General features: G+C 38.4%; 2 protein-coding genes across 7 annotated transcripts in view; one reads left to right on the forward strand and one right to left on the reverse strand.

Moving 5' to 3' along the window:
• LOC147583279 (uncharacterized) overlaps positions 1 to 26894 on the reverse strand; it is a 401534-nt gene that overhangs the window by 331578 nt on the left and 43062 nt on the right. For 5 of the 6 annotated variants that reach the window (XR_015248034.1, XR_015248031.1, XR_015248030.1 and 2 more), the window contains one exon: positions 11241 to 11318. The exons of the other annotated variant lie outside the window; for it this stretch is intronic. The gene's annotated coding sequence lies outside the window, so the exon portion shown is untranslated. The remainder of the gene's footprint in view (positions 1 to 11240; positions 11319 to 26894) is intronic. 6 annotated transcript variants of the gene reach the window in all.
• Positions 490 to 25441, forward strand: STEAP4 (STEAP4 metalloreductase). The gene is made up of 5 exons (XM_025929991.2): positions 490 to 736; positions 17432 to 17889; positions 18530 to 19057; positions 20602 to 20766; positions 22377 to 25441. Exons 2-5 carry the CDS (start codon positions 17434 to 17436, stop codon positions 22662 to 22664), a joined length of 1437 nt encoding a protein of 478 aa, XP_025785776.1. The 5' UTR covers positions 490 to 736; positions 17432 to 17433; the 3' UTR covers positions 22665 to 25441.

Here is a 26894-nt window from a genome sequence, read left to right on the forward strand (position 1 = left end):
CATAGCTGTAGTTTCTGAGCTCCTCCTATATAGGAAGACATATCAATCCCATTTGCATGTATATAATTATGCAACATATATTATTGCATATTATTATGTAATATTATCTAGCTATAGATCAACAATAAGGTATCCACATCATCATCCCTCTTTCTTTCAGCTTCTTTTGAACGACTTAATCTACCTAAATGAAAACCTCCTAATTCAAGATCAAGTTATGAGCCCCATAAGAACCCAAGGCTTCCAGACAGAGGGGAAAGATGTCACCTTTTACTCTGAATTGAGACAAAATGGCAGCAAGAGAAATGCCTGGAAGCCTAGACCAGGTAGTGTTTTCCCAGCTACTCAGAGTTGTCTGGCTCCTTCGGGAGAGGGATCCTCCTCAGCCTCCCTAAATTTCAATCTGCCTGGAATGCAGATTCCACGGGCTCTGGGGAAAACCCTTGAAAACCCCGCAGGCTGATACCAGCAGCAACATCTGCAGCAACGGCCACAGTGGCAGCACAGGAAGTTCTGGTTCTTCCAGTTGCCCGGGATTCCCAGTTTGAACGCTTCCTGGAAACGCTTTCTTCACCGCTTATCTTGCGAAATCTAGCGGGCCCTCCCTCCTCTCTCTGGCCTCTTATACGAGCGAGAGGCGCCACCCGCAGCCCGGAGCTGTGAGCTGACCCCCGGCGCTCCCTGCTGCAGCTGCGCCTGACCGTGGCCGCCTCGCCTCAAAAGCACTTCCTAGCAGGTGGGTCCCTGTAGCCCGCTACTGCTTCGTACTTTTCGCCGCGCGGCTCCCCTCCCTTATCTGCTTCAGCCCACCTCGAGCCCCTACTTCCAGGACCCCACTCTCCAGCCCGAAAGCACCTGGAAGAAGGTGCTGGCAAACTCCGCGCCGCGCCCCCCCCTACCCCCGCGCCCCTCTCCAAGACGGGCCATCCAAGGGTGTCCCGCGATGAGTTAAGCAATTCAGCAAGCATCTATTTTCCTGGAGTTTTATCGCCCATCTCTACCCCAGGGTGCAGAGAAACCCGAAGACTTAGGGTTTATATTCCTCTATCTTAACTTCTGGATGAGAGCGGTTTTGTGGCGCTCACCAGGAAGGGCGCCTGGAAGAATGTGGCTTTGGCAATCTCCTCAGTCTCAGATCTTCACCAAGAGCTGAAATGTGTGCCGAGATCTGCAACCACTTCCGTCCTTGATCTCGATTTAAACTCCCTCTTTTGTAATTTAGCGATTGCTTTTCCAGAGAAATACTGTTGGAAAAAGTAATTTATTGTGAAGAATAAATAAATCTCTGTTTCCCAGTTCGTCCAGAGGCAGCTAGAAGGTAGTTCCCCTCCCTCCCTGGATGGAAATTTAGGAACTTTTTAAAAAGATGACTGGTGTCATGAAGGGGAGCTGGATGGAGAATAGGGGAGGGAGGTTGGAGAATTCTATTCCTAGTTCTAACTAGAAGCTCACCACCTCAGCCTCATTTTCCACATATGTAAAATAAAAGGTTCTTGGACCAGATGATCGACAGGGTCCAACACTTTACCAAGGTGAAAATCAATGACTAAAGATGCTTGCTGGTTTGAAATATATAGAAAATCTCATTAATGCAGTAAGTATAACCAAGGAATTACTTTCTTCATACTAATGCAAGTTTCAGTGTTGTAGGGAAACTACTCAGTTTTGGAGTGTCTCTTCCCACACAAGTATCTTAGACTTCTAACACATTTATCATTCAGAGAATACTCTCAGCTTTCAAAACCATTCTTCAGCCTTGCTCTGTGAGAATGTCCTATTCCCTATAAATGGCAGTCATATAAATGTCACTCACATGAAAGAACATTTTTTCTGATTCAGTAGGTGTAATTTTATGAAATGGCACATTTATTTGAAGCAGTAACTTTTTTGAGATATGGCCTTTTGCAAGGCCCCGAGTTTTTCAGAATGCTGTGATTTAGCACAGAATGAAATTCCGCCTGCATGCATTCTACCTGCGTGGCAAACATTGCCAACCCAGAAAACCTATTTATCAGGCTTTGGGGTTGTAAAGTAAATGGTACATGTGTATAGAGAAATTGGGTCAGAGCACTTTCTCCATTGGCAACATTTATGGCTCTGCAGAAGTTCACAGAGCAACTTCATGTTCAGAAACCGATGTGTACAAGACCTGACCCCTAACTCGAAAACAATTTCCAGACTTCTGTCTTGCTTCAGCTTACTAACTGTTGTTAGAAGTAACCAAATAAAAGTTTATAAGCCTGTTAATAAGTTGAAAACCCTGGGCCTTGAGCCTTGTTCTGAACAGTTTTAAGAAAAATAGATTCATTTGTCGTAGAATTTCAAAATTGAAGAAACCCTGGGCACTCTGCATTTCACGATCTCCTGAAGGACCACCCCTACATCATTCCACCATTGTTAATGCCCTTATTAAAAGGACATAGATTCTCCTTTTAAAATCTTCCAAGTAGCTGATTCTGTGGTCACCCTTGGAAACACAGTCCAGTGTTTCGTGATCCTCACCATCTGGTTCTTTTTATAAGTCACTTAGATCTGTCGTCAACTGCTATTTAAAAATCATTTCCTTTTAAAATCTTAAGAAGGCTAAAAAGCTACTGGCAAATAGATGTACATAATCACCCTTCAAACTTGAAGACTTGCTAGGGTACCTTTTTGGTAGTTTCCCCTGAGTTGTCCTCTGAGAAGGAGGCCATTTGCTAAGTCTCTGTACCCACATCTACCTATAATTCTTACTGTAAGATTCTACACGGGCTACGAATAATGTGGTTTTCTGGGTGGGAGCATTTTTTTGAAGTTACATTTATGCCATAAATAACAGAAATAAGATTTACAAAGACAAGAGCTCTGAAGTCACCTGTTTGTTTCTGTTCTTTGTAAGCCCAAAGAGAATGGGTCATTAGTCAATTATGAAGACTTTCTGAGCAGTTCTGCATGATGTGTTAAGCCTACTTGAGACATTTTGAATGACTTTTCAAAATGATTTGAATTAACACTTGTTCTTTTGTTGAGAAGAAATCAGTCCTGGAAGGAACAAAGGTGATGAATAACTAAAGGATAATTAATGCTTAAAACAATGTATGATGAGAAAACATACTTGGCCTATATACATAAACAGTTTGTTTTTCCAAAACCATTAAGGAAAAGAGAAGAAAGGATGCTTGTACTTTATGGAGATCATCTTTCCGAAATATACCACTACAAAAAGAATACACTCTTCTACTAGAAGAACTATTTCCATTCTAACTAGGCAGGACATTGACATCCTAATCCAAATCCTTCTCCACAATGTTCTAGAAGAGTTTATTAAACCATGTGAGAGAGATCTTACCACATTGTACTTTGACAGTCACATATTTCTGAAAAGTTATTTTGAGAGAAATATGTTTCTTTTAAATGTAGATTGTATGAGCAGTTCTAATGTCAGGCTGAAGCAAAGTTCAATTTTCATCTTAAAAGGAAAAAAGTGTGTGCGAAGGGTAATTTTGAAAAGTTAGGACCTATAATTCTGAATAAAAAGAAACCTAAGAGGTAACAATATAACTACATAGTACACCTCCTAGAGGGTTATTAGAACCCAAACTAGGTAGTCTCTTTTGCCTCAGTTCCAAACACTTGGGGGGTGGGGGTGGGGAATGGCATTAACAATAGAGCAGGGGACTCCAGTGAGGTCTTCAGTGGTGACGGCACCAAAGCTGAGGAACATGAGAATATGAGGGGGCAATTAATGGTCCACACTGATTATGCATGTTTCATCTGCACCTGCTCTTTTCACAGGGTGTGGAAACAGCTTTGAGCCCAAGTTAAATAGTGGCTGAGGCAATTTTGCGCAGACTTTAGTAAACTTCCTTGTCCTGTTTCCCAGATTAACTTGTGCCCATTCTTTAACCTGGGACCCACTTTGCACAATCCCTTACTTGGGTCCTTACACACTATATTATAGCAGTTTGAGGATGTGTCTACGTCCTCCCCAAGAGGGAGTACAGCACAGTGCCTGGCACAGAGAGTCTGTTCAAAAAGTCTGTTGCAAACATGAAAGCCTACCAACATGTTGATAACACTGATTTTTATTTTTGGAAGATAAGAACCCTTATGGATGTAGTAGGTTCTGAGCACAGATGCCCCATGCACTGTACCACTTAAGGTCAAAGTGTCCAGATTTCAAACATTTGCCATTTGGGGAGAAGCATGAGATTGCTTTGTACTGTACAGTCAATATAAAATAAATAGTAGGAATTATTGTAAGTATTTTTTTAAAGGAGGAAGAAATTGCAGGAACCTTGGTGGTTCTTCTCATTAACGTTAATTTTAGTAACCCTATTATGTTGCTATACTGGGTTTCATTTAAAAAATGTGTAACTATAATACTTTAAAGTGTAATTCATTTTAAAGAGTGATCTAATAGGATTAAGGCATTTAACTGAGGCCAGGAAAATTGGAATATTGAATTTTTAAAGGTTTTAATTAGTTTAACTTAAGTAAAACATGTTAGCCTTCTTTAATACTTGAAAGCATGGTATAAGATACAAAGCCTAGTGAACAGTTCACAAGAATTAAGTTATATCAAATCATTCTTATACAAAAAAAAATTTATCATACTTCCAGTTATTTCTTCTCCATTACCTAAGTACTAAAATGATTTCTTCATCCTATTCAATTGCCCTGACTTGGGTGGTATCGGAAAGGGGAGGATGTTGAGGAGAAAGCAGTTAGCAGCTTGGCAAATGTTTTGATTCAGTTGATAATGAAAGCGTATCAATTGCCTCTGGTTTACCTAGACTAAGATCCCAAATTGCGCATTCTTGAAGCATATCTGAAAAATGGAAAGATACGTGTTTGGGGATAGCAGTACACAAAGAGGCTCCTGTCTGTATCTCCCCCAGGAAAGCAGGAATTACTTTCCCATTTCCACGGTCACATGCAATTCTTGGGAATGGGGGGGGGGGGAGGTGTGGGAAAGGTAGGGAAAGAGCCAATGGGGTGCTGGTAAATGGCTCTCTGAGAAGAAGAAAAAAAAAAAAGTCCTGATTTATCACATTTGCTGATTTCCATGGCATGAAGATTCCCACTGTGCCTAATGTCAAGCTCTTACCTGGCAAGCCAGCCTCTAGCCATACATACCACTGAAAAGAGCTGACATTGAAAACCGAGGAATTTAAAAGAAGGAGCTGTCTCATTGAAGAATATTTATCAACTAGCACTGCTCTCAAGTTTGTATATCAGAGTATAACACAGGGAGGAAGGGGAGCAGTTTCAAAAGCACTTTGTCCCCTGGGGTAAGACAGGGAGCAGCTACAAGGCCAGACCTGGCCCCAAAGCTCAAGCTGATCAGTCCTGGCAAACATTAGAGGCACTCTGGCCACAGCGGAGTCCTTGCCTCTGAGAGCTAGCTTAGAAAGAGATGAAAATGGTACCCAAAAGATGAAGGAAACTATATTCCTAAGAATGTGTGAATCTCCCCTGCCCCCAGGAGAATTATTTTTTAAATGGTAAGAAGATAGACAATATGAAGCAGAATTGAGTTTTTTTTATTTTTATTTTTTTTTTAATGTTTATTTTTGAGACAGAGAGAGACAGAGCATGAACAGGGGAGGGGCAGAGAGAGAAGGAGACACAGAATCAGAAGCAGGCTCCAGGCTCTGAGCCATCAGCCCAGAGCCCGACACGGGGCTCGAACTCACAGACCGCGAGATCGTGACCTGAGCTGAAGTTAGACGCTTAACCGACTGAGCCATCCAGACGCCCCTAAGCAGAATTGAGTTTCATCAGCAGGGACTTAGGAGTGGGATCAGATCCACAGCAACACTCCTCTACCCCCAAACTAAGTTGGCAGTTATCAATACTTAGATAATTCCTCGTGGCCTCAATGCGAAGATAAATGACCATTCATAGGGAATTTACTTAAACAAAGTTCATTCGGAATTGAAATGATCAAATCACTTGCCAAATATCCCTGACCACAGTAGTCCTAGAAAAAGCAAACCCCACTAATTGACACTAACTATTAAGTGGGTTGTCGCGATCACCAAATTATCCAGTAAGCAAATGCTCATGTAGCGTGTACAAGCCAAATGCCACCTAATCAGCAAGATAGAGTTATTTTTCTGATGGTGGCAAGTCCAGTTCTGTCCTGATGCTGAATGTGTGGTAAACTACAGATTTGTAAGAAGTTGTCCAGCATTTAGAAGGTAAATAGAGGTCAAGGCAAATTAACTCAGACGTGACTAAATTCCTGACCTTGTTGTCATGAGCCCCAGGCTTTAATCAAATAAATTAACCAACCTAGTCAGTGGCTAATGAACCTACATGATAAAATTCTTGGCCAGGGAATCTTGACAGATGTGGCTGAGATCCAAATGTGAAAACATGTATTAGTAAGGTTTTTGGTTGAACGAGAATTTCATGGAGAACTTAAGTTAAAAATAAATAATTTTTTCTTTTAAAGTACAATTAAAATAGATACTAGAGGTCTGCATTTCCTTGCTGTCTTTGTAATTCATTGGGTGGCAGTGAGATGTTACTAACAGAATCATTATAGCTGCAGCACAGGCCATAGCTGGTTCTCATTATTAGCAAATCCCTATAGAACATTAACGTGAAGGTTATATAGTTATGTTCTTGTGACTTGATCAAACTGTACAGGTTAAGACTCCTGTTTCCTTTTGCATTATTCTGTTGGCCAGCGTAAAAGCTAATCATCAGTAAACTTGGTTGCTATGAGATAAATAATATTTTCTCACAAAACAATTGAAATAATTTATCAGTTTTTCAGCAACCAACCTACAGTGGTTTTTAATTGGATTAAATGCATTAAATGCTAGATATCTTTTTGTCTGTGGCTATTACTAACAGAAGTACTTCTAACTACAAGGCTAAAATAAGAAATGCACTATTTTATTTTCAAATAACATGTGCAACTGAAGACTGAATGTCAAAAAAAAACAATTAATTAGAAAAATCCATTGATTATAGACATGTTACATTTTTCATAAACTGCAATCAGAAGTCTTTTTAAGCCAAGGTCTTCTGATTTTGCTACAATAATATATACCTGTCAGTAAAATAATACATGCTTAAATGTGAATATGCTTGCTTTCTCTGAAGAACTTTGATTTCACTAAATACAGAAAGAGCTCAGTGAAAAAATTGGAGGAGTTCATGTGTTAGTGGAAGGTTTTAAATTTTTTTTAAGTATGTTTTGCTTTCCATTTGTCCCTGGGATATATTAAAACAAATGCTCTAATCACAAGAAGACTGGCACCATTGCACAAGTCCCTGCTGCCCCTCTGCCTTGTGATGAAAGGAGATACTTGATTGATGGGCTTCAGCTCATTACAAATATGTTGTCAAGTCATGTAGGGCATTCAGGTTGAAATTCAGAAGGAATAATAAAACAGAAGGAGGGACTTAAAAAAAAGTCCCTGTTTACAGGCATCAAATTAAAATGAAAAATCGTGTCACATCTTACAGAGTTTAAAAATGTTATTTGTATTCTAACTCTTTGGAAGGGGCCAAGCAAGATCCCTGGGTTTGTGTGCTACAACACCAGGGGCAGTGTATGTGTCCATTGGGGATACTACCTGCCAAAAGAATTCAAAATCTTGGATTGAACAATTATTTCAGAATTCAAAGCTGAATTATTAAGTGGGAAAGGTGGAGAATATCTTTAATAATGGTGTTGTCCAAATGATAAACGAGATAGTGTATGGCACCATTTGAGAGTTACTATTCAAATTCAGGAGCACTGTAGTAGATCTTTGAGGGGAATTGACCCAACAAACTTTGTGGCTCATGGAGAACATCCTGTCAAGGTTTCCTTGAGATAGGAACAAACCAAAACCCTATCTGGCTGTCTAATACCAAACCCTGAGTCTGACTCCCTCGAGTTTCCTCTTTGTGGGTCCTGCACACTCATTCCTGCCTCTGGTTTTCATAAAAATAGGAATTCTAGGCTCTCAGACTCAGCCAATGAGTATGTGGTGGGAAAGTTGAAAAGCAGGTGAAATGTTCCTGCAAACCCTTATAACCTCATCAACACCCTACTTTCTCTCTGCCTTTCCCTTCCCTATCATCTCTCTCCAAAAAAGATAGACTTATCTTTTTTTCATTTGCAGTGGTTTTCAGCCGTGGTTCTCCTTAGAATTGATTGCTTGTTTGGGTTGGGTTTTTGTGTTGTTGTTTGTTAATACAGATGTCTGGGCTCTATCTCAGACCAATTGATTCAGAATCTCAGGGGGTGGTGCCCTAGCATTTAATAGCTACCTAGCTGATTTTAATGTATGACCAGGAAGAGAACCACTGTAGCAGACCATTAACTGAAAGCTAACAGGTAATGGTTTGCATTCTTGGCTCAAGTAGAATCATCTAGGGGAGCTGTTTTTGAAAAAGAAAATGCCCAGACTCTACCCTAGACCAGTTGACTGAGACTCTCCAAGAGTTTGATCATCAGTATGTTACAAAAGTTCTCTATGTGATCCTAATGTATACCAAGGTTGAGAACCACTACTTTCTAGTGGTTCCTTTGTATGGGTGTTTGCATTTTATAAACCTTAGTGATTCTAAGAATTCACCTTGATGGTTGAACAAAACTCTGGAAAGAGTGCCAGGAAGACATCTGTTTGTCTATACCACCACCATGGCCCCTCTCCCTGCATTCCTGTCCAAACCAAATTCAATAAATGGGTCCTTCTTTGCCTACTTATGGTTTTATCATGGTTCCCAGCACACTATTTCTATTACCCAAAATTGTGTGTTGTGATGATGATAGAGCTTTGTCTTTATAGTCCTTTTCATGATTACCTCCAAACCTTTTTCAGTGAAACATTTTTTTTTGCATTTTTAGTTTGTATAAATATGTAAAACTGGGTAAACTAAAAAAACAAGTAAGCCTTCTACTATTGTGTGCTAATATAAGATTGTATCTTTATATCAAAGAATTTACCTTAATTTGTATTTTCTATAGATTTATCAGAATAGAAGATGTAAGAGGATTCATGAAGGCTAATTTTTCCTTTCAGGGCTCTCTGCACCTGAGAGAGAGGGGAAGATTTTCTTTCCTCTTCCCATTTTTAAAATGGTCTTATATTCATAAGTATTTAAATATTTTCCTCTTCATTCTGTGAAAACATTAGGGGAAACAAATGGCCCATTTTCCAAAAGCAAGGCGACAAAGTGCCCACCTTTTAGAATGGGCATGCTTTGGGTTGTTGATCCCTGTTCTTCTTACTAAAAGGAATGCAGAACAGGATCTATTCCAGGGCACAGAGAGGGGAGAAAGGTCAATTTGCCTCTGGCTGCTGATACACAAAGGACTTCAAAATTTTATTTTGATGTGTTCTCCAAATGAGGTCTATGCATATACAGAAATATACTGCTTAGGATAAAAAGAAGTCTATTTTACAAGGTTAGATTTGTATCTACTTATCAGATAACTGCACACTGCTATTATACTTTAATATGAATTAATATTGTAATACAGCCCGTGATTATCTCCTAAACAAAACAAATAGATTATGTTTTATTTTCAGAAAATGTCAAAAATCATTGATTTGTTAAGTATAAGCATTTAAAATATACAATTTTTTATAGCTATGGATAAGATATTACAAAAACTTATATTGAAAGGCAAAGGAACTAGAATATCTAAAACAGTTCTGAAAATTAAAAAAAAAATGAAGTGGGAAGAATGAGTCTACCTAATTTTAAGTCATCAAAACTTCATAGAATTGGCAGAGTGTAGAAACATAGATCAATGGAACAGAATAGAAAACCCAGAAATAGAGCCACGCATGTGCAGGCAACCGATTTTTGACAAAGGTACAAAAGCAATTCAATGAAAGAAGGATAGTCTTTTAAAAACTGATAGGGAAGTAATTATATATTCATAGGCAAAAAAAATGATTTAAACCTCAGACTTTGTACAAAGATTAACTCAAAATGGATAATGGATTTATATGTAAAATATAAAACTACCAAGCTTTGAGGAGAAAATATTCAAGACCAAGAGCTAGGTGAAGAATTCCCAGACATGACATGAAAAGTACAATCCACAAAAGGAAAAGGCAATATATTAAATTTAATCAAAATTAAAAACCTCTGCTCTGCGAATGACCCATCAGAATAAAAAAACAAGCTACAGAGTGGGAGGAAATATTTGAAGACCACCTATCTGACCAAGGACTCATATCTAGAATATATAAAAACTCAACAGTTAAAAAAAACAAAAATCCATTTAAAAAATGGCCAACAAGATGACTTTTCCAAAACAGGACATATAGTAGCAAATAAGCAAATGAAGAAGTCCATACAATGGACCAGTAGTCAGCCATAAAAAGGAACAAACTGATACATGCACCAACTTGGATGGATCTCAAGGGCATTATGTGACGGGGAAGGGGGGGGGGTGGGATGCCAGCATGAAAAAGTTACATTCTATGTGATTTCATTTATATTTCATTCTAAAATGACAAAATGATAGAATTAGAGAACAGACTGATGATTTCCAGGGGTTAAGAGAGCAGAGAGGGGAGTAGAGCTAGAACAGTTCTGTATCCTAATGGCGCCAGTGGATACATGAACTTACCTATGGGATAAAATGACAGAGAACTGTACACACACATTCTACCAATATCAGTTTCCCAGTTTTGATATTGTACTACAGTTATGGAAAATGTAACCCCTGGAGGAAATGAAGGATCCCCAGGAACCTCTCTTACTATCTTTACAACTTCCTGTGAATCTATAGGTATTTCAACAAAAATATTCTTTTGTTAATAGCATTGATTTGTTTGGCATAAACATTTAAAACATGCAATTTTTGTTATCTTGTTGAGACATTTCCATGTTTTTTAAAAGCTAGAATGCTCTTAAATTGGAAGTGGCCGGGCCCTCTCTCATCTCTGACCTCTAGGAGGTGATAGAAATAAAACACACAAACCAGACAAGCCCTAATTTCCTCAAGTGAAAACTAGTTGGAATTTCCCAGAGGAAGGCTGTCTCAGGTTCCCCATGCCTGGGCTGGGATCTGCAGACAGAGGGAGATGACGGGCAACACTCTACATGACCCACACCTAGTCCCACTCCGTGCCTTACACGCATGCACATGAGTGCACCCATGCGCAGGCACACAAGCTTCTCTGGTGGCTGCTACCATGGCCCTTCCAAGTCATCTTCGCCACCTTTGCATCTGTGCTGTTGGTTACCAATCTCTTAATCTATATGAACGCCCAGTGGGGTCACTTTACCTGTCTTGGCCTTCATCTCAAGGAGCCTCTGAATGATTTTCCAATCCAGGGGGTATTCTTGTGTTTCCTGTGACAGAACTGAAGTGTGTAAAGAGCAGAAGGAAAAAGAAATCACTATGTTATGTTTTAACTATCTTTTTTTTTTTTTTTAATTTTTTTTTTTCTTTTTTCAACGTTTTATTTATTTTTGGGACAGAGAGAGACAGAGCATGAACGGGGGAGGGGGAGAGAGAGAGAGGGAGACACAGAATCGGAAACAGGCTCCAGGCTCTGAGCCATCAGCCCAGAGCCCGACGCGGGGCTCGAACTCACGGACCGCGAGATCGTGACCTGGCTGAAGTCGGACGCTTAACCGACTGCGCCACCCAGGCACCCCTTAACTATCTTAACTCTACTTTCCCTTAATACCTCTGCTTCCTGTGTAACACATTTCTTATTTTCTTTGTTCCTTCCATCCTACATCTAAAAGTAAAATAGGATTAGGAAACTTTTTAAGTGGCATAAGAAATCTTACTAGCTCCAGAAACCCACGTTTACACACGGGAGCTATTTTGAGTTACAAATGGTAAGAAATGGGCGTAACTTCCTTTTTTATATAATACCTTCTCTAAAACGAACCCTCAACTTGATCTCCCTTGTGGTTTCAATTATGCCTACATCTCCTTTTTATGAACTCCTGTCATTGGAATTTTTTCCAAGAGTTCAGAATTAAATTCTTCCAAAGAATTAATAACTTTATTTTTCACATGTTTTTTCATCATCCCAGTTATGGTAACCTGAGACCTGATCTTTTTTGCTTTTTCCATGAAAACAAACAATAACCAAACTGTTGTATTATCCTGGATTGATTGGCAAGCAGAGGCTGTGACAAAGGTATGCATGCAGAATTTACTAGGGAAGTGATTCCAAGGAGCGGAGTGAAGAGCAAGGGGCATAAACTAGGAACGTGAGAAAGATGGCAGGAGAGAGCCTTAATTTGGCCACTGCTAAGGAGGAGTGGTGCTGTATTCTGCTGTGGCTTTCTGAGGAGCCTTATAAAACGTGTCAGAACTGCATGCCAGAAGATGAAAGGGTCAGCATTTATCCAGGGGGCCACGTCCTCCATTGGGCTATGGTGGCCCCATGGGTCATATGTGTCTGAATGCTAAGCAGGTACAGGTATCAGAGAAACCTCAGGACAAGAATGAAGAGGGTCCCCAAAGTGGGTCCCCAAAGCGAGCCTCTGATAGGCAGTGGAAGTTCAGCAGAGCTCCATTACTGCCCAATAACTAAAAGTAGAACCAGGAAGATTTGAAGAGGAGCTCAAGATGTGGCCACCAAATTACCAACCTTATATCTTCTATAACTTGATAAGGAGTAACTAATTGCCCTATTTCTTTCTAAATCAATCAGTGATATTTTAATACCTCCTTACCATCTTTGTACCTCCAATTTGCCCAGTAATATCTCTGAAGGTTTAAGACTAAAAATATTTTTTTAAGGTTATTTTCAGAGAGACAGAGCACGAGCAGGGGAGGGGCAGAGAGAGAGAGAGAGAGAGAGAGAGAGAGAGTCCCAAGCAGGCTCTGCAGGGTCAGTGCAGAGCCCAGTGTGGATTTCGAACTCGTGACCTGAGCCAAAATCAAGAATCGGACGCTTAACCAACTGAGCGATCCAGGTGTCCCAAGAGTGAAAATAATTTTAATGTTTGGTGTAACAACCCAAGTGTGTTACACTAGATTGTTAAGCTGCACTTTAAGAGGAAAATATTAAAATAAAATATGAAAGAATTACAAATGAGAGAAATTCACACTTGAACTGTTTATATATCTATGTTTTGATAAATTCATATGCCCTAAAGCCATTTCACACAGGATTTTTAAGAAATAAGTGAGGAAAGCAGAAACTTCTTAAGAATTATTGAATGCTATTCCAGATAAATTGTATATATTTCCAATAATCCGTTATAGAAGCATAATTAACCCTTACTTTATAGAATTTATATAAAGGTTTCATTAATTAGGTAACTAATAGATTGGTTAATTAGAAAATTACTAAATTATTTGAATAACCTATTAATATTAGATAAGTTATTGAGCATTTTCTATATGTCAAGAACTATATTAAGATACACTAGTTCATCGAATCCTCACACTGTCTCCAAAGTAGGTACTATCAATCTCTCATTTTAAAGATGATGAAACAGAGACACCAAGAGTTTAAGTAACTTACCTAAGCTGAGAGTGGTAGTAAAAATTGGAGCAAAGAAAGAGGCATTTGGGTAGCTTAGTTGGTTAAGTGTCTGACTCTTGATCTCATCTCAGGTCTTGATCTCAGGGTCTTTTTTTTTTTTTAATGTTTATTTATGTATTTATTTTTGAGAGGAGAAAGTGCGAGCAGGGGAGGAACAGAGAGAAAGGGAGACAGAGAATCCCAAGCAGGCTCCGTGCTGTCAGCTCAGTGCCTGACGTGGGGCTCAAACTCACGAAACAATGAGATCGTGACTTGAGCCGAAATCAAGAGGCGGATGCTTAACCAACTGAGCCACCCAGCTGCCCTGATCTCAGGGTCTTAATCTCATGATCATGAGTTCAAACCCTATGTTTAAGCTTCACTAAAAAAAAAAAAAAAAAAAAAAAAAAAAAAAAAATGTTGGAGCAAAACAATAGTGCTGTTTAGCTGATATGTTCATTTTTTTTTTTTTAAGTTTATGACAGGTTAGAATAAATTAAGGTAGTGGCCAAACTGCCAAAATTGAGTCTGGAATCACTCTCACTTTGCAATGATTAAGATGATCCAAGTAAGAATATGTCAATAAAGATACCATCCATCTCATTAACAGTTGCTGGTAACTTTATCAAATCTGTATTTTGCTTGCAAATGTTCATCCAAATATAAGAGATAGAAAATAATGTTAGGATAAAAGACTGGATGAAAAGTGAGGGGATAGCTATCTGACCTTCTTTGAACATACTCACAGTCTGACAGTAACTAAGGCATCATTTACCAGTTTGAGGGGTTGAGTTGTAAAAACAAGGTGTTAACTGATTAGCAATTAACCAATATAATATAAATTGCTAACCTAGTTTGCATTTGTAGATGCTACTAAAAATTTTTCAAAGGCACAGCTACGTTCCCATCTGAGAGGCCCTATATCATCTTCAGGTGCTTCCCTACATGCGGTCACAGAAGTTCAGGGTATCAGTCACCAGCTGGTTTTAAAAATGATTCAGTTGCTATGATTAATTCAGTTATTCAAAGAGTTCCTGTGGAAGCACAGGAGAGTCTTGTATGTCCTGTCCTTTTCTTCCATGACTTGTGACTACCTCCAAAGCTCTAACTGGTCTGCTTATGATACAGGTACACATTTTTAGATAAGCTCAGGTAAGAGTATAGGTGTTTTCCACAGGCTAAATGGAAAGGGAAAATTTCTGAAATCCCATTAAAAAGGTACAAGCTTCATATGCTCTACAATCAGCATGAAAGCCACCCTGTAGGAATTAAATAGTGACTACATCTGGTTTAAAATTCAACAGCAAATTCACTGAGTGTTACTTTAAACCCACTTGGATTAAAGAAGCAATGTCTTTACAACATCCTCCCCAACTTCTCTCCTTCTCCCTTATTCTTCCCCGTTCTTATATCATAATCATTCAACTTCCTCTTCATTATGTGCCCCACACTGTGCCTGGCACACAGAGCAAACAGCTACTTCTAACACCTACAATGCACCTTTCTAATATCATTCAACAAATTGTAGCAGGAAGTGTCTAGTCCATCATAATCAATGCTCTTGTTAGCACTGGGGATACGTTGAAAGAAAGAAAGAAAGAAAGAAAGAAAGAAAGAAAGAAAGAAAGAAAGAAAGAAAGAAAGAAAGGAAGAAAGGAAGAAAGGAAGAAAGAAAGGAAGGAAGGAAGGAAGGAAGGAAGGAAGGAAGGAAGGAAGGAAGGAAGGAAGGAAGGAGAAAGAAAGAAAGAAAGAAAGAAAGAAAGAAAGAAAGAAAGAGGAAGAAAGAAGGAAGGAGAAAGAAAGGAAAGAAAGAAAAAGAAAGGAAGAAAGAAGGAAGGAGAAAGAAAGGAAAAGGTCAATTGAAAATTTAAACTAAATAATAAATGTTATTTAAAATAAATAATAGGGGTGCCTGGGTGGCTTAGTCAGCTGAGGGTCTGACTCTTGGGTTTGGCTCAGGTCATAATCCCAGGGGCATGGGTTTGAGCCCCACATCGAGCTCTGTGCTGAGCATGGTGCCTGCTTGAGATTCTCTCTCTCTCTTAAAAATAATTAATTAATTTTGGGAAAAATTCAGTACTAAAAGAAAAAAATATTCTAATAAAACAACCAAATTTATTTTATTACATTGGAGAAATTTGAGGACTTTGATTTGTTTTTAATTTAAATTTCACAAACTTTCAAAAAGTAACTCACATGGTTTACAACAGTATCCAACTTTAGTTTCAACTTGCATTTCTTTTATTTTGGGTAAGATTAAGATTTTTTTGTTTCACTACATTAAAAAGTCTTTCATATCACCTTAGGATAAACAGTCAACTTATATCCTTTGCCCAATTTTCTAAAGGACAATTTTTAAAAAAATATTTATTTATTTTTGAGAGACAGAGAGCATAAGCAGGGGAGGAGCAGAGAGAGAGACACACACACACACAGACTCTGAAGCATGTTCCAGGCTCCGAGCTGTCTGCACAGAGCCCGATGTGGGACTCGAACTCATGACCTCATGATATCATGACCTGAGCCAAAGTTGGATGCTTAACTAATTGAGCCACCCAGGCTTTCCAGCAATTATTTTTTTTTTATTTGTAGGAGTTAAAAATATTTTTTCCAGTTTGTTGATCTTCTTACTTTGTTTATAGTGGTTTCTGCTTTGCGGGTATTATTTATTTTTATGTAATCACATTTATTCCCTTTTTCTTTGATGGTTTCAGGAATTTATAGGAAAAGAGCCTTTCCCCTCTAAAGTTATAAAAGAAACCTCAATGTTTCCATCTAGTTCTATTATGGTTCTAGATAGATAGATAGATAGATAGATAGATAGATAGATAGATAAAGACAGATAATTTAAGTGTTTAATTTTTCTTCATCTAGTTCTTGTACCTGTCTTGTTATCTTAAGTTTATTCCTAAATATTTTCTCTATTTTGTTGCAACTGTAAATAGGACCCTTTCTTCTATTAAATCTTGAACTTATTTTTTAATAAATGAAAAATATTGATATTAATTGGCTTCCTGAACAAGATGCTGGATTGATTTTATTACAGTACTTTTTCAGTTGACTTTCTCAAGGTTCCCAAAATACAGTTTGATCATCCACAACTCCTTTTGACTTTCTATATCTCAAATCTTTTACTCTGGTCTAGTTGTGTTAGCTAGAATTTCCAAACAATAATAACTAAAGTGGCCAAAGCAGATAGGTTTCTCTGGCTTATGACTTTATTGGGAGTATTTCTGGTCATTTTTTTTTTTTTTTGTAATTCTGTTTAAGTATAATACTAATTGATTTTAGGTTGAGGGAGATATTTTGTAAAAGAAATATCTCTCTGTTCCTTTTTGACTATGAATCAAAAATAAATGTCAAATTTTAACATATGTCCACTTAGCATACATAAATTTGACTGTATTTTTCTCCTTAAATCTTCTAATATATTAAGTTATATTAGTAGAGTTCCTAATATTGAATTTAAAGAACTGATCTTTATATTTATTCCTAGAATAATCCCCATTTGATCAATGCACACTTTCTCTTACCAAGCTACTGGATTCCATTTGCTAATGTTTTATTTAGGATTTTTGTATCATAAAACATAAGTAAATTGGTCTACAATTTCCTTACTAGTGCATCCTTTGCTAGATTTTGCTCTGAGAACTCTAGGAACTGTTAAGTGTTAGGTAAATGCAGTTATCATTGTAACACAGGTCCATGGTTTAAAGCATCCACCAATAAGTGTCTTGGTTCTTCACTACATCTCTTTATCCAACAGAAGTTTTTCACTAATGACTTTGTTAAATGAGACACATGTGAGCATATACATGAAAATTTTTACTCTTTCCAAATTATGTGGGAATTACGCTTGAGATAATTCATGAGAAGATGAGAGCAACCCAGATGATCACTGTTTCCTGGATATGATTCTCATTAACTTTTCCAGGTTGAGCATTCATATTTTGTTGACTATTTCTGTTATTATATTTCAGTTATGGAAAAAACTTCTACAGATGCATTTCCTTTTACTATGAATTCTTCAGAAAAGCAAGAGACTGTATGTATTTTTGGAACTGGAGATTTTGGAAGATCACTGGCACTTAAAATGCTCCAGTGTGGTTATTCTATTGTCTTTGGAAGTAGAAACCCCCAGAAGTCCAGTCTGCTGCCCAACGGTGCAGAGGTCTTGAGCTACTCAGAAGCGGCCCGGAAATCAGACATCATAATCATAGCAGTCCACAGAGAGCATTATGGTTTTCTCACAGAACTAACTGAGGTGCTCAAAGGGAAAACATTGGTCGACATCAGCAATAACCTCAAGATCAATCAGTATCCAGAATCTAATGCCGAGTACCTTGCTCAGCTGGTGCCAGGTGCTCACGTAGTAAAAGCATTTAACACCATCTCAGCCTGGGCTCTCCAGTCTGGAGCACTGGATGCAAATCGGCAGGTAATATTAAATGATTACTTTATACTCAATCTTTAAAAAAGTAAATGTTTGGAATGTCCACTTTCCTCAAAGATGCCAAAATATAATTACAAAACAAAATACCCACTAAACATTTCAGTTTGCTAATATGTGCCATGGATAATTTTCTTGGGCTTAATCAAGTAGTCAATTGTTGTGATTTATTTCCCACTGTCAGCACCCTCAGCTTTGAGTTTGGTTGAAGCCAATGGTGTCAGTCTCCAGAGGCCTCCTATAAATACTAAAAAGTAACACAGTTAAATTGTTGATGGATATCCTTTCCATTCCCATCACACTGTATGAAACTGATTCCATTGATTCACTGAGATTAAAAGTAATCCCAAAGTGATATAGTACCCACAAATACAGAAGAAAAATCAAACCACCACCCTGGGAGAACCAAGTCCTATTGTGTCAGTGTGATATACTAAACCACTCTCAATTTCAACCCTGGTACTTAACTATCCAGCACGCATGTGCAAGTTGAAAACATGTTGCTTCTATATCCTTGTTTGAAAAGCAGTTCACTACTACACGTCCTTGCTCTGCACAGTGCTTACATAGACTTTCAAAGTAATTATTAAAGAAAGATTAAGTACAAAATAAATTATTCTTAACCCAGGTGTTCGTCTGTGGAAATGACAGCAAAGCCAAGCAAAGAGTAATGGATATTGTTCGTACTCTTGGACTTACTCCACTGGATCAAGGATCTCTCATGGCAGCCAAAGAAATTGAAAACTACCCCCTGCAACTGTTTCCAATGTGGAAGTTCCCCTTCTATTTGTCTGCCTTTCTGTGTGTCTTCTTCTTTTTCTACTGTGTTATAAGAGATGTAATCTACCCCTATGTTAATGGCGGGAAAGACAGCACATTTCGCATGGCTATTTCCATTCCAAATCGTGTCTTCCCAATAGCAGCACTTACACTGCTTGCCTTGGTTTACCTCCCGGGCGTTATTGCTGCCATTCTGCAACTGTACCGAGGTACAAAATACCGCCGATTCCCGGACTGGCTTGACCATTGGATGCTTTGCAGAAAGCAGCTTGGCTTGGTGGCACTGGGATTTGCCTCCCTTCACGTCCTCTACACACTAGTGATTCCTATTCGATATTATGTACGATGGACAATGAAAAACAGAACCATTACCCAGGTAAATCTCTACTCATTTGTATTCTCCAGTTCCTTAAAGCAAAGGGAAATCTTGCTACATCATATTCCACTTCACAATTATAGAAAATCACTCTTCTAACTATCTTTTTTTTTCTTTAATGTTTATTTATTTATTTTGAGAGAGGGGGCAGGAGCAGAGAGAGAGTGAGACAGAGAATCCCAAGCAGGCTCTGCACTGTCAACACAGGACCTGACACAGGGCAGGAACTCACGAACCATGAGAACATGACCTGAGCTGAAATCAAGAGTCAGACAGTTAACCGACTGAGCCACCCAGGTTCCCCAAACCATCTTTATTTTTTTTTTTTTTAATGTAGACTATAGTTCCTGTTTGGGGTTTTCTTTGTTTTGGTTTGGTTTGGGGTTTTTCTGAGTTTGGGTTTTAGGGTTTTGTTTTTGTTTTTTTTTTTAATGAATTTGGTTGAGATCTCATAAAACTAGTGAGAATGAAAGTTAGATTCTCAGGTTCGCTTGGGTGCAGATGTGTACTTGCAGGATTCACTGGGATACCGGCAAACTGGCAGATTTGGAGGCTCAGGAAACCTAATAACACTTATTTGAATTCCTTAGGGAAGGAGAGCAGTCAAGAAATGTAAACCAATGAGTTTTCAAGCTTCTCTTGTTGTGCATGCTACTTCCTCTTGGAAGTCAAAACCAACCATCTTATAAAAGTAAGGGGACTGTTCAAACCTCTGTCACAGGAAGGTAAACAAATTCACAAAAGGGTGCTTATACCTCCACTAATGTTTGACTTGCAGAAAGCCATCCTCAAAAACTAGAAAATTACAAAATTTTGAGCAAATGTCAAATACTATTTTCTGCATAGTGAACAATTCAGAGAGAATCAGCTCAGAGAGTCATAAAGCAATCCCAGAGGAAGTGTTATCCATCCGTTCTAGTTTGGAAGTAATTGGTTTTGATCAATCTTACTGAAGTCTCAAAGTTTCTTAGTCAATAACTCATTGATGGTACTTCTGTGGATTTCTCTACATTATTTCTCAAATACATAGGATATTCTTAGGTAACAGTTCCATTTAAAGGGCCTGGATTTTCTCAGTCTGTGGTATGGGCAGACTTGATGCTATATTATGACATAATAAACATGAAAGAACCCAAACGTTGTGTGTGTGAATAATCAGCATATAAAGCAGATGAACAGAATCCAGATATAATCATTTGAGAACATCAAGTTTTGCTTGAGGAACAAGAAGCCACATGGTAAAGAAGGTTTAAGTAAATGTTTACTTTGTTTTAGAATTTATAGGGTCAATTAAAACCTTCTACACAATTCCTAGTGTCAACTATATAATAAAGTCCCAGCAGAACCAATTACTTTTTCTACCAAGAAATATCATTTCCAAGTACATATTTCTCTATAGTTATTTTCAAGTGATTATTAAGAAACACATACAATTTGTCCTGAGCAAATATAGTATGCAGAGGTATTTTTCACTCCCCTTAAAAGTCTGGGCAGTTTGTAAAAAAAAAATGTAATTTTTAAAAATTGATAATAATTTTTCTTAGGCAACGGCAAAGAGAGAAGATCCATTTAGCACCTCTACTGCCTGGCTTAGTGATTCATACGTAGCTTTGGGAATCCTTGGATTTTTCCTGTTTGTACTCTTGGGAATCACTTCCTTGCCATCTGTTAGCAACACGGTCAACTGGAGAGAGTTCCGATTTGTCCAGGTAATGACTTCAAGATATAATCTACTTTATATTGCAAAATAAGTCTGGCTTTACAAATATTTTCATTTTTCTCTCATACGATGTACAGATTTTCATTATGCTCCTTCACTTCCACTGCAGTGTCACAAAAATAGCAAGTGAAACACGTTCAAGTCCAAAAATGCTAAACTCTGGTACCAAAAGGCATTGCATAATAGTTTCATTTCCTAGCTGGGCATCACATGCCAAGACTGCTGACTACTCCTAGAGCCATAGGTGTGAGTATAGAGTAAAGAGCACCCAATAACTATTAAACTTTGTGTGTAGGGATATGCTAGGCACAAGGTGAAGAGAAACCCAAAGACAAAATTTCTACTTCTGATATCTGCCTTCTAATAAGGACATATTGATACAAAAAAGGCATATATTAAACTCAACTTTAAAACCACCAAAGCAAGGTTTGTTAGACTGTCATACCAGACTCAGTGGGGGTCTATACAAGGGAGAATTGGTTTTGCCCACATACCAACCACCAGACACCTCACTAAAAGCAGTTAGTTACTATTCTTATAGACCAGTAGTCCTCAAAGTGTGCTACCTAGAACCTCAGCATCACCTGGGATCTTATTAGAGACACAAGTCCCCAGGCTCCACGCAGACCAAATGGATCAGAAACTCTAGAGGTGTGGCCCAGCAATGTGTTTTAACAAGCCTTCCAAATTATTCTGATGCATGCTCATTGTGAATCAGTGTAATAGAAAAGACCATTAGTAACTGGAATTGGATTTGAATTTTATAAAACTATTTGAATTTCTGAAAGTCTTGCAGTTTCTCCCAGAGAACAAATGCAGTCAACATTTTCTCATGTTAACACCTTTAGTCAAGGCTATTAAGACAGAAATAAACATTGAGCTTTAGAATTTAGGCCAAAACAAACAAACAAAAGTAAAGTTTGCTAATTGTTCTTTACTGCAATAGAAATTAGCTAGCATCTGCTTTTAGTCTGTAACATAAACTAATGTGGTGCTTCTTAAGGACATACTGTCTTAGCATCTCTGGCCTCCAGAAAAGTTGATCAAGGAAAGAGTTTCACCACTGGGGAAGAAGCCACAGTATATTACTTATTCTAACTCAAAAAAGTTTACTTCTGGAAAACTTTCCCATCTAGCCAGGTTAAGATGAAACCACCACTTAATCCCTTCACCTATTTCGCCCATCCCAGGAATGAAAAGTACAGGGAATATAGTCAATAATATTGTAATAAAATAGTATGGTAACAGCTGGTCCTACACTTGTCATGGTGAGCAGTACAAAACATATGGAATTGTCAAATCAATACGTTGTACACCTGAAACTAATATGACATTGTATGCCAACTATACTTCAAGAATAAAATTTTTTTAAAAAAGGATGAAACCACCATATCATTTATAAGCACAATATTTTTTAAATGAAATATTTATCAACCTGAAGGAGGGTTAATGTTTTCTCCAGTACTTAGCAGAGTGTTCTAAATATTACAGACGTCAAAGGTTTGTGGTTGGTAATAAATATCCTGCATTGGCTTAGAGTGTTTCATTTTAAAATATAAATATAGTGTTAATGTACATATTCTTTTCTTGCTTATCCAGTCCAAACTGGGTTATTTGACCCTGATCTTATGCACAGCCCACACCATGGTGTATGGTGGCAAGAGATTCCTCAGTCCTTCGAGTCTCATATGGTACCTTCCTTCAGCCTACGTGATAGCACTCATCATTCCCTGCATCGTGCTGGTGATCAAGTTCGTCCTCGTCCTGCCATGTATAGACAAGACCCTTACACGGATCCGCCAGGGTTGGGAGAGGAATGCGAAACCGACATTGAATGGAGAAAGATATTTAAAGCAAAGTTCAGTCCACCTGGACTCTGAACTGTAGTAGTGTATATTTAGAGAAGACTACGTAATGGGAACAGTTAAGAAGCCATTTTTCTCCCACCATGACCTGAAGTTTGTTAACAGAGAAGGAGCTGTTGCCTGACTTTAAGAACTTGACAGATAGGAATAGAACACCAGTAAATCTCAGGTTAGTGATGAATCTGTGTAGGTCCCTGCCTCTCTTTTTCCCAGAGGCAGCAGGGCTGAGGTCATGGTTATCTTTGTGGTTTCACACTAAAAAGTTGTTTTGTCATGGGCAACGTGCATGACCTAATGTCTTGCAAAATCCAGGGGAAGTACAGCAACTTCCTTCTCTGGGTCAAGGGGCTGAGTAGAATGAAAAAGAAAACAGTAAGATGGTGGCCACTGATAAAGGCTTTCTGAGGTATGTCTGAAAAGGAGGACCAATGAAGTGAAAGGAATGAGAATTTTTCTTATTGTTCTTTGCAAGTGAAGGTGGTCAAAAATATTGCCATAGTGAATTCTGTAGTTAAATGTGCTCTTTGATTTTGCTTTTGCCAACATGGATGTGTACTGTGGAGAACCATTGTATAACACAACAAATAATTTCACAATTGATTGGAAGTAACCATGGGTTGGATATATGCAAGTCTATTACTGTTGTCGTAAGATCCTTCCTTTACAAGGAATAAGTACAGGGAAGATTGAGTTACAATTGAGAGATATCCACTTGGATTTTCTCAGTGTACAACAAGCAAGGAAGGGTTGATAAAACCCTTGCACGAAAAGTTCACATAAACCAGAATTTTAGACAGCAAGCTACATAAATTTTGTAAAGCTGCACTATACTAGGTATGTATGATTTAGATATTGTGGTATGCTTTGTGAATACTATATTCCAAATATTGGTCAATACTAATCATCTATGAAATGAATTTCTAGTATAAAAAAAGTGTCTTCTCTAATTATCAAGGCTTATATAATTTTAAGCAGTGACGTTAAATGAATAATGAAAGTATAATTTTGACAAATGCATAGATGAGAGAGAATTATGTACAATCTTAGGGTAGGGAGGCATGAACAGTAGCTGAAATATAAGACTTGGTTCTTTCTCAAATCTTTGTTGTAATGCAGATGGTTTGCTCTATTTTTCCTGTGCTGATAATACCATTTCCAAGATGACTTTCCACAGGATTAGCCTTCCTGGCTCATGCATGAAGCTGCAAGGGGCCTTAGGCACCCACTTCCCACAAAATGAAATAACCCAAAGGCTTTGGGTTTGACATTTTTCTGCCTACTCCATTCTTTCTGTTTTAACTTTTATTATCATATATTCTACATGATGCAAAATGATTAAAATATATTAAAATATCACCCACCATCCAGGAGATTTTTCTATGAAACTTTTTGAAAATAGTTTTATCTATACTGTATATTCAACTTCACATCCTCCCTTTTTCACTTAATATATCAGTGGTTTTGTTCTCTTACTCACATGGTATATGTATATTATTAATGGCTGCATTAATATTACATCAAATGGGCACTTATTTAACCAATGCGCTAATTAAACACGTAGGTTATATCTGTTTTTTACTAAAACAAATAACATTTCAGAATACCTTAGCACTTATAACTTTTTTCCATACTTTAAATTATTTCCTTGGAATACTTGCCAAGAATTGGGATCATGAAATTAAAGAACTTTTTTAATGCTTATTTATTTTTGAGAGAGAGACAGACAGAGCATGAGTAGGATAGGGCAGAGAGAGAGACAGAGACAGAATCCTAAGCAGGCTCCAGGCTCTGAGCTGTCAGCACAGAGCACAGTGCAGGGCTGGAACCCACAAACCACTAGATCATGACCTGAGCTGAAGTCAGACACTTAACTAACTAAGCCACCCAAGAGCCCCAGATTTTGTTTTTTATATCAGTTTGTGTTCCCTGAGAAGGCACACAGAATGCATGCTCCATTAATTTATCTTTGATTCACTCAAGCAAGGTTACAAAAAACCTGGAAAACTGTGAGCAGAGCTGAGGTGTGTGGCACTGACCCTAGAGCATCAGTGGGAAAGACAGAGAAAATGTCATTACTAATCTACTCTGTTTTGTGCAAAACAACTGAGTGTTCTAGGGTTGGAGCCTGCTCTTTGTCTAGAGAATGGTTGCTTCAAAATTAAATACTATCCAGTATAAATACTTTATACTGATATAAAGAAAACCTCTGGGGTTAATCATGCTTTTTGGTATGTTTTTACTTGATCATAGTTCATCACTAAAAAAAGAAAATGATACAACTTGGGGGGGGGGGGGAAGCTGCCTAGAGTAAAACTCTACTTTTATAACCTAGTAAAAATGTTCTACCTATGTAGTTAATAAAAGCCATCCATGAAGCCAGAAGTTAAAGAACACATCCAGTGGTTTTGGGGTAACAGTGCGTTGCTAGGCCTGACCCTCAGCTTCAACTACAAGGGTCCCCAGCCCCACCGGTGGACCAGAGAAGCCAATTTCCTCCTTTCATCCCTATCAACATCCCTTTTCCCCAACCATCAAACCAACTTGGCCATCCTAACACAGCTGACTCCTCCAGTTCACCTAGGGTTGGAAAGAATGAGTTTGGAGCAGACGAAAGTAGCAAACTATATTCCTTTTAACAGGTCCAGACCGTTTTACATAAAAAAGTTAGACTAAACTTCACTGTATTCTAGGAAAATTTTTATTGAGCTCATAAACATTTTGTTTTTGTATGTCTGCCCCATGTTAAGGGATGACTGCTTTTGTAAATTTGTACTCATTAAATGTCATTTTAAAAATACATTCCAGGTTTGTTTAATTCTGGTTTTGACTCATTAGCATTTCAAAAGGAAAAAAAAGGCAAGAAAAGGTTGGAAGGATTTAAATCACAGTAGTTCTGGCATCTGGAAGTAAAAATACCTCCTTTCAGGCATAAGGAAAAGGAGAGGCAGGACATGGGCTTTAAAGCACATTAACAGATTTGCAGCTTTGTGCAATATATGCTTGAGCTCATCAGTGGGTGCACTGCAATACCCTATGCATTTCAATTTTACCCTCAGAGAGGCAAGAGCATCAGCTGGCCAAACAGGGGTAGGGGTATATTGTCCCACACCAGATTTCAGTTAGAAGTAGAAAACAAAATGCCTTTGTTCCTCCAGGTAGATGCCACCATGGCGGGGCTAATGACTTCACCAGTGGACCGACCTCAGGTTGGAGTTCAGCCTGCAAACCGGATATTAAATGCCCTGCACAAGTGGACAACTGCAGGCCTGATGGGTGTAACCATTCTTTCAAAAGCAAAAGAAAAACTGGGAAATAGAGGGCTAGCAACCTGGAGTAGGCTAGAAGCAAAGAGAAAAGCCCCCACTGAAAAGCTACTTCAATTAGATATTACATTAAAAGCTTTTCCCTCATTGATTGTTCAGAGACCACAAAAGAGCCATGATAATGATAAAAGTGTGTAATGAATTTTACCTCTAGGAACCCAAAAGATTCTGGACCTTCTCCCCCAAATCAAGGTGTAATGACAGTTAAGGTGCCGCCCACAGAGCTTGCAGGTTTTATTCTCTATCCCCATAACCATCATCCACACCACCCACCTATTACACGTTAACACACCAAACATATCCTTGCATGATCCTACTCCAATTCTCTATAATGAGTAAGAATTACAATGTAGAAAAATCCTCTACTCTTCTAAAGATTTGTTCAGTAGAATTTAGGAAAAGAGAGTTTTCATTACTCTTCTATGCACTGCCTTTCCTCAAGCTCAAGCCAAAGCCCTGAAAGTTCCGGGCCAAGATGGCAACCTGGGAGGCCCCTGAACTCACCCCCTCCCTCAGACACAACAGATCTGTAGCTGCACACATTGCAATTCCCTCTGACAGCCCCTGAACTCATAGATAAGAGGAAATAAGAAGAAGACTACAGTGAGAAGGAGCAGGATCAAGGGTGAAAGGGAAAGGATTGGGGGTTAGAGAAAAGGGGACTGTGGCTGAGCAGGACAGTGAACCCCTGCCCTAGCCCAAAAGAGAAGCATCCATGTTTCCGGCCACAAGGGAATCCTGTAAGGCTTTTAATAATGCTTGTTGCCTAATTCTATGGGCAAAGCCTATGCTAAACACTTCACATGCATTATCTTACTTAATCCTCATGCCAATTCTCGGAAGTACTCATATTATCCCCAATTCTCAGAAGCAAAAAATGAGGTTTAAAAATATTGAGTGCCTTGCCTGATAGGAGGCAGAGCTGGAAT

This window comes from Puma concolor, chromosome A2 (assembly GCF_028749965.1).
Source record: "Puma concolor isolate L17-30 chromosome A2, mPumCon1.1.hap2, whole genome shotgun sequence".
Taxonomy (NCBI): Eukaryota; Metazoa; Chordata; class Mammalia; order Carnivora; family Felidae; genus Puma; species Puma concolor.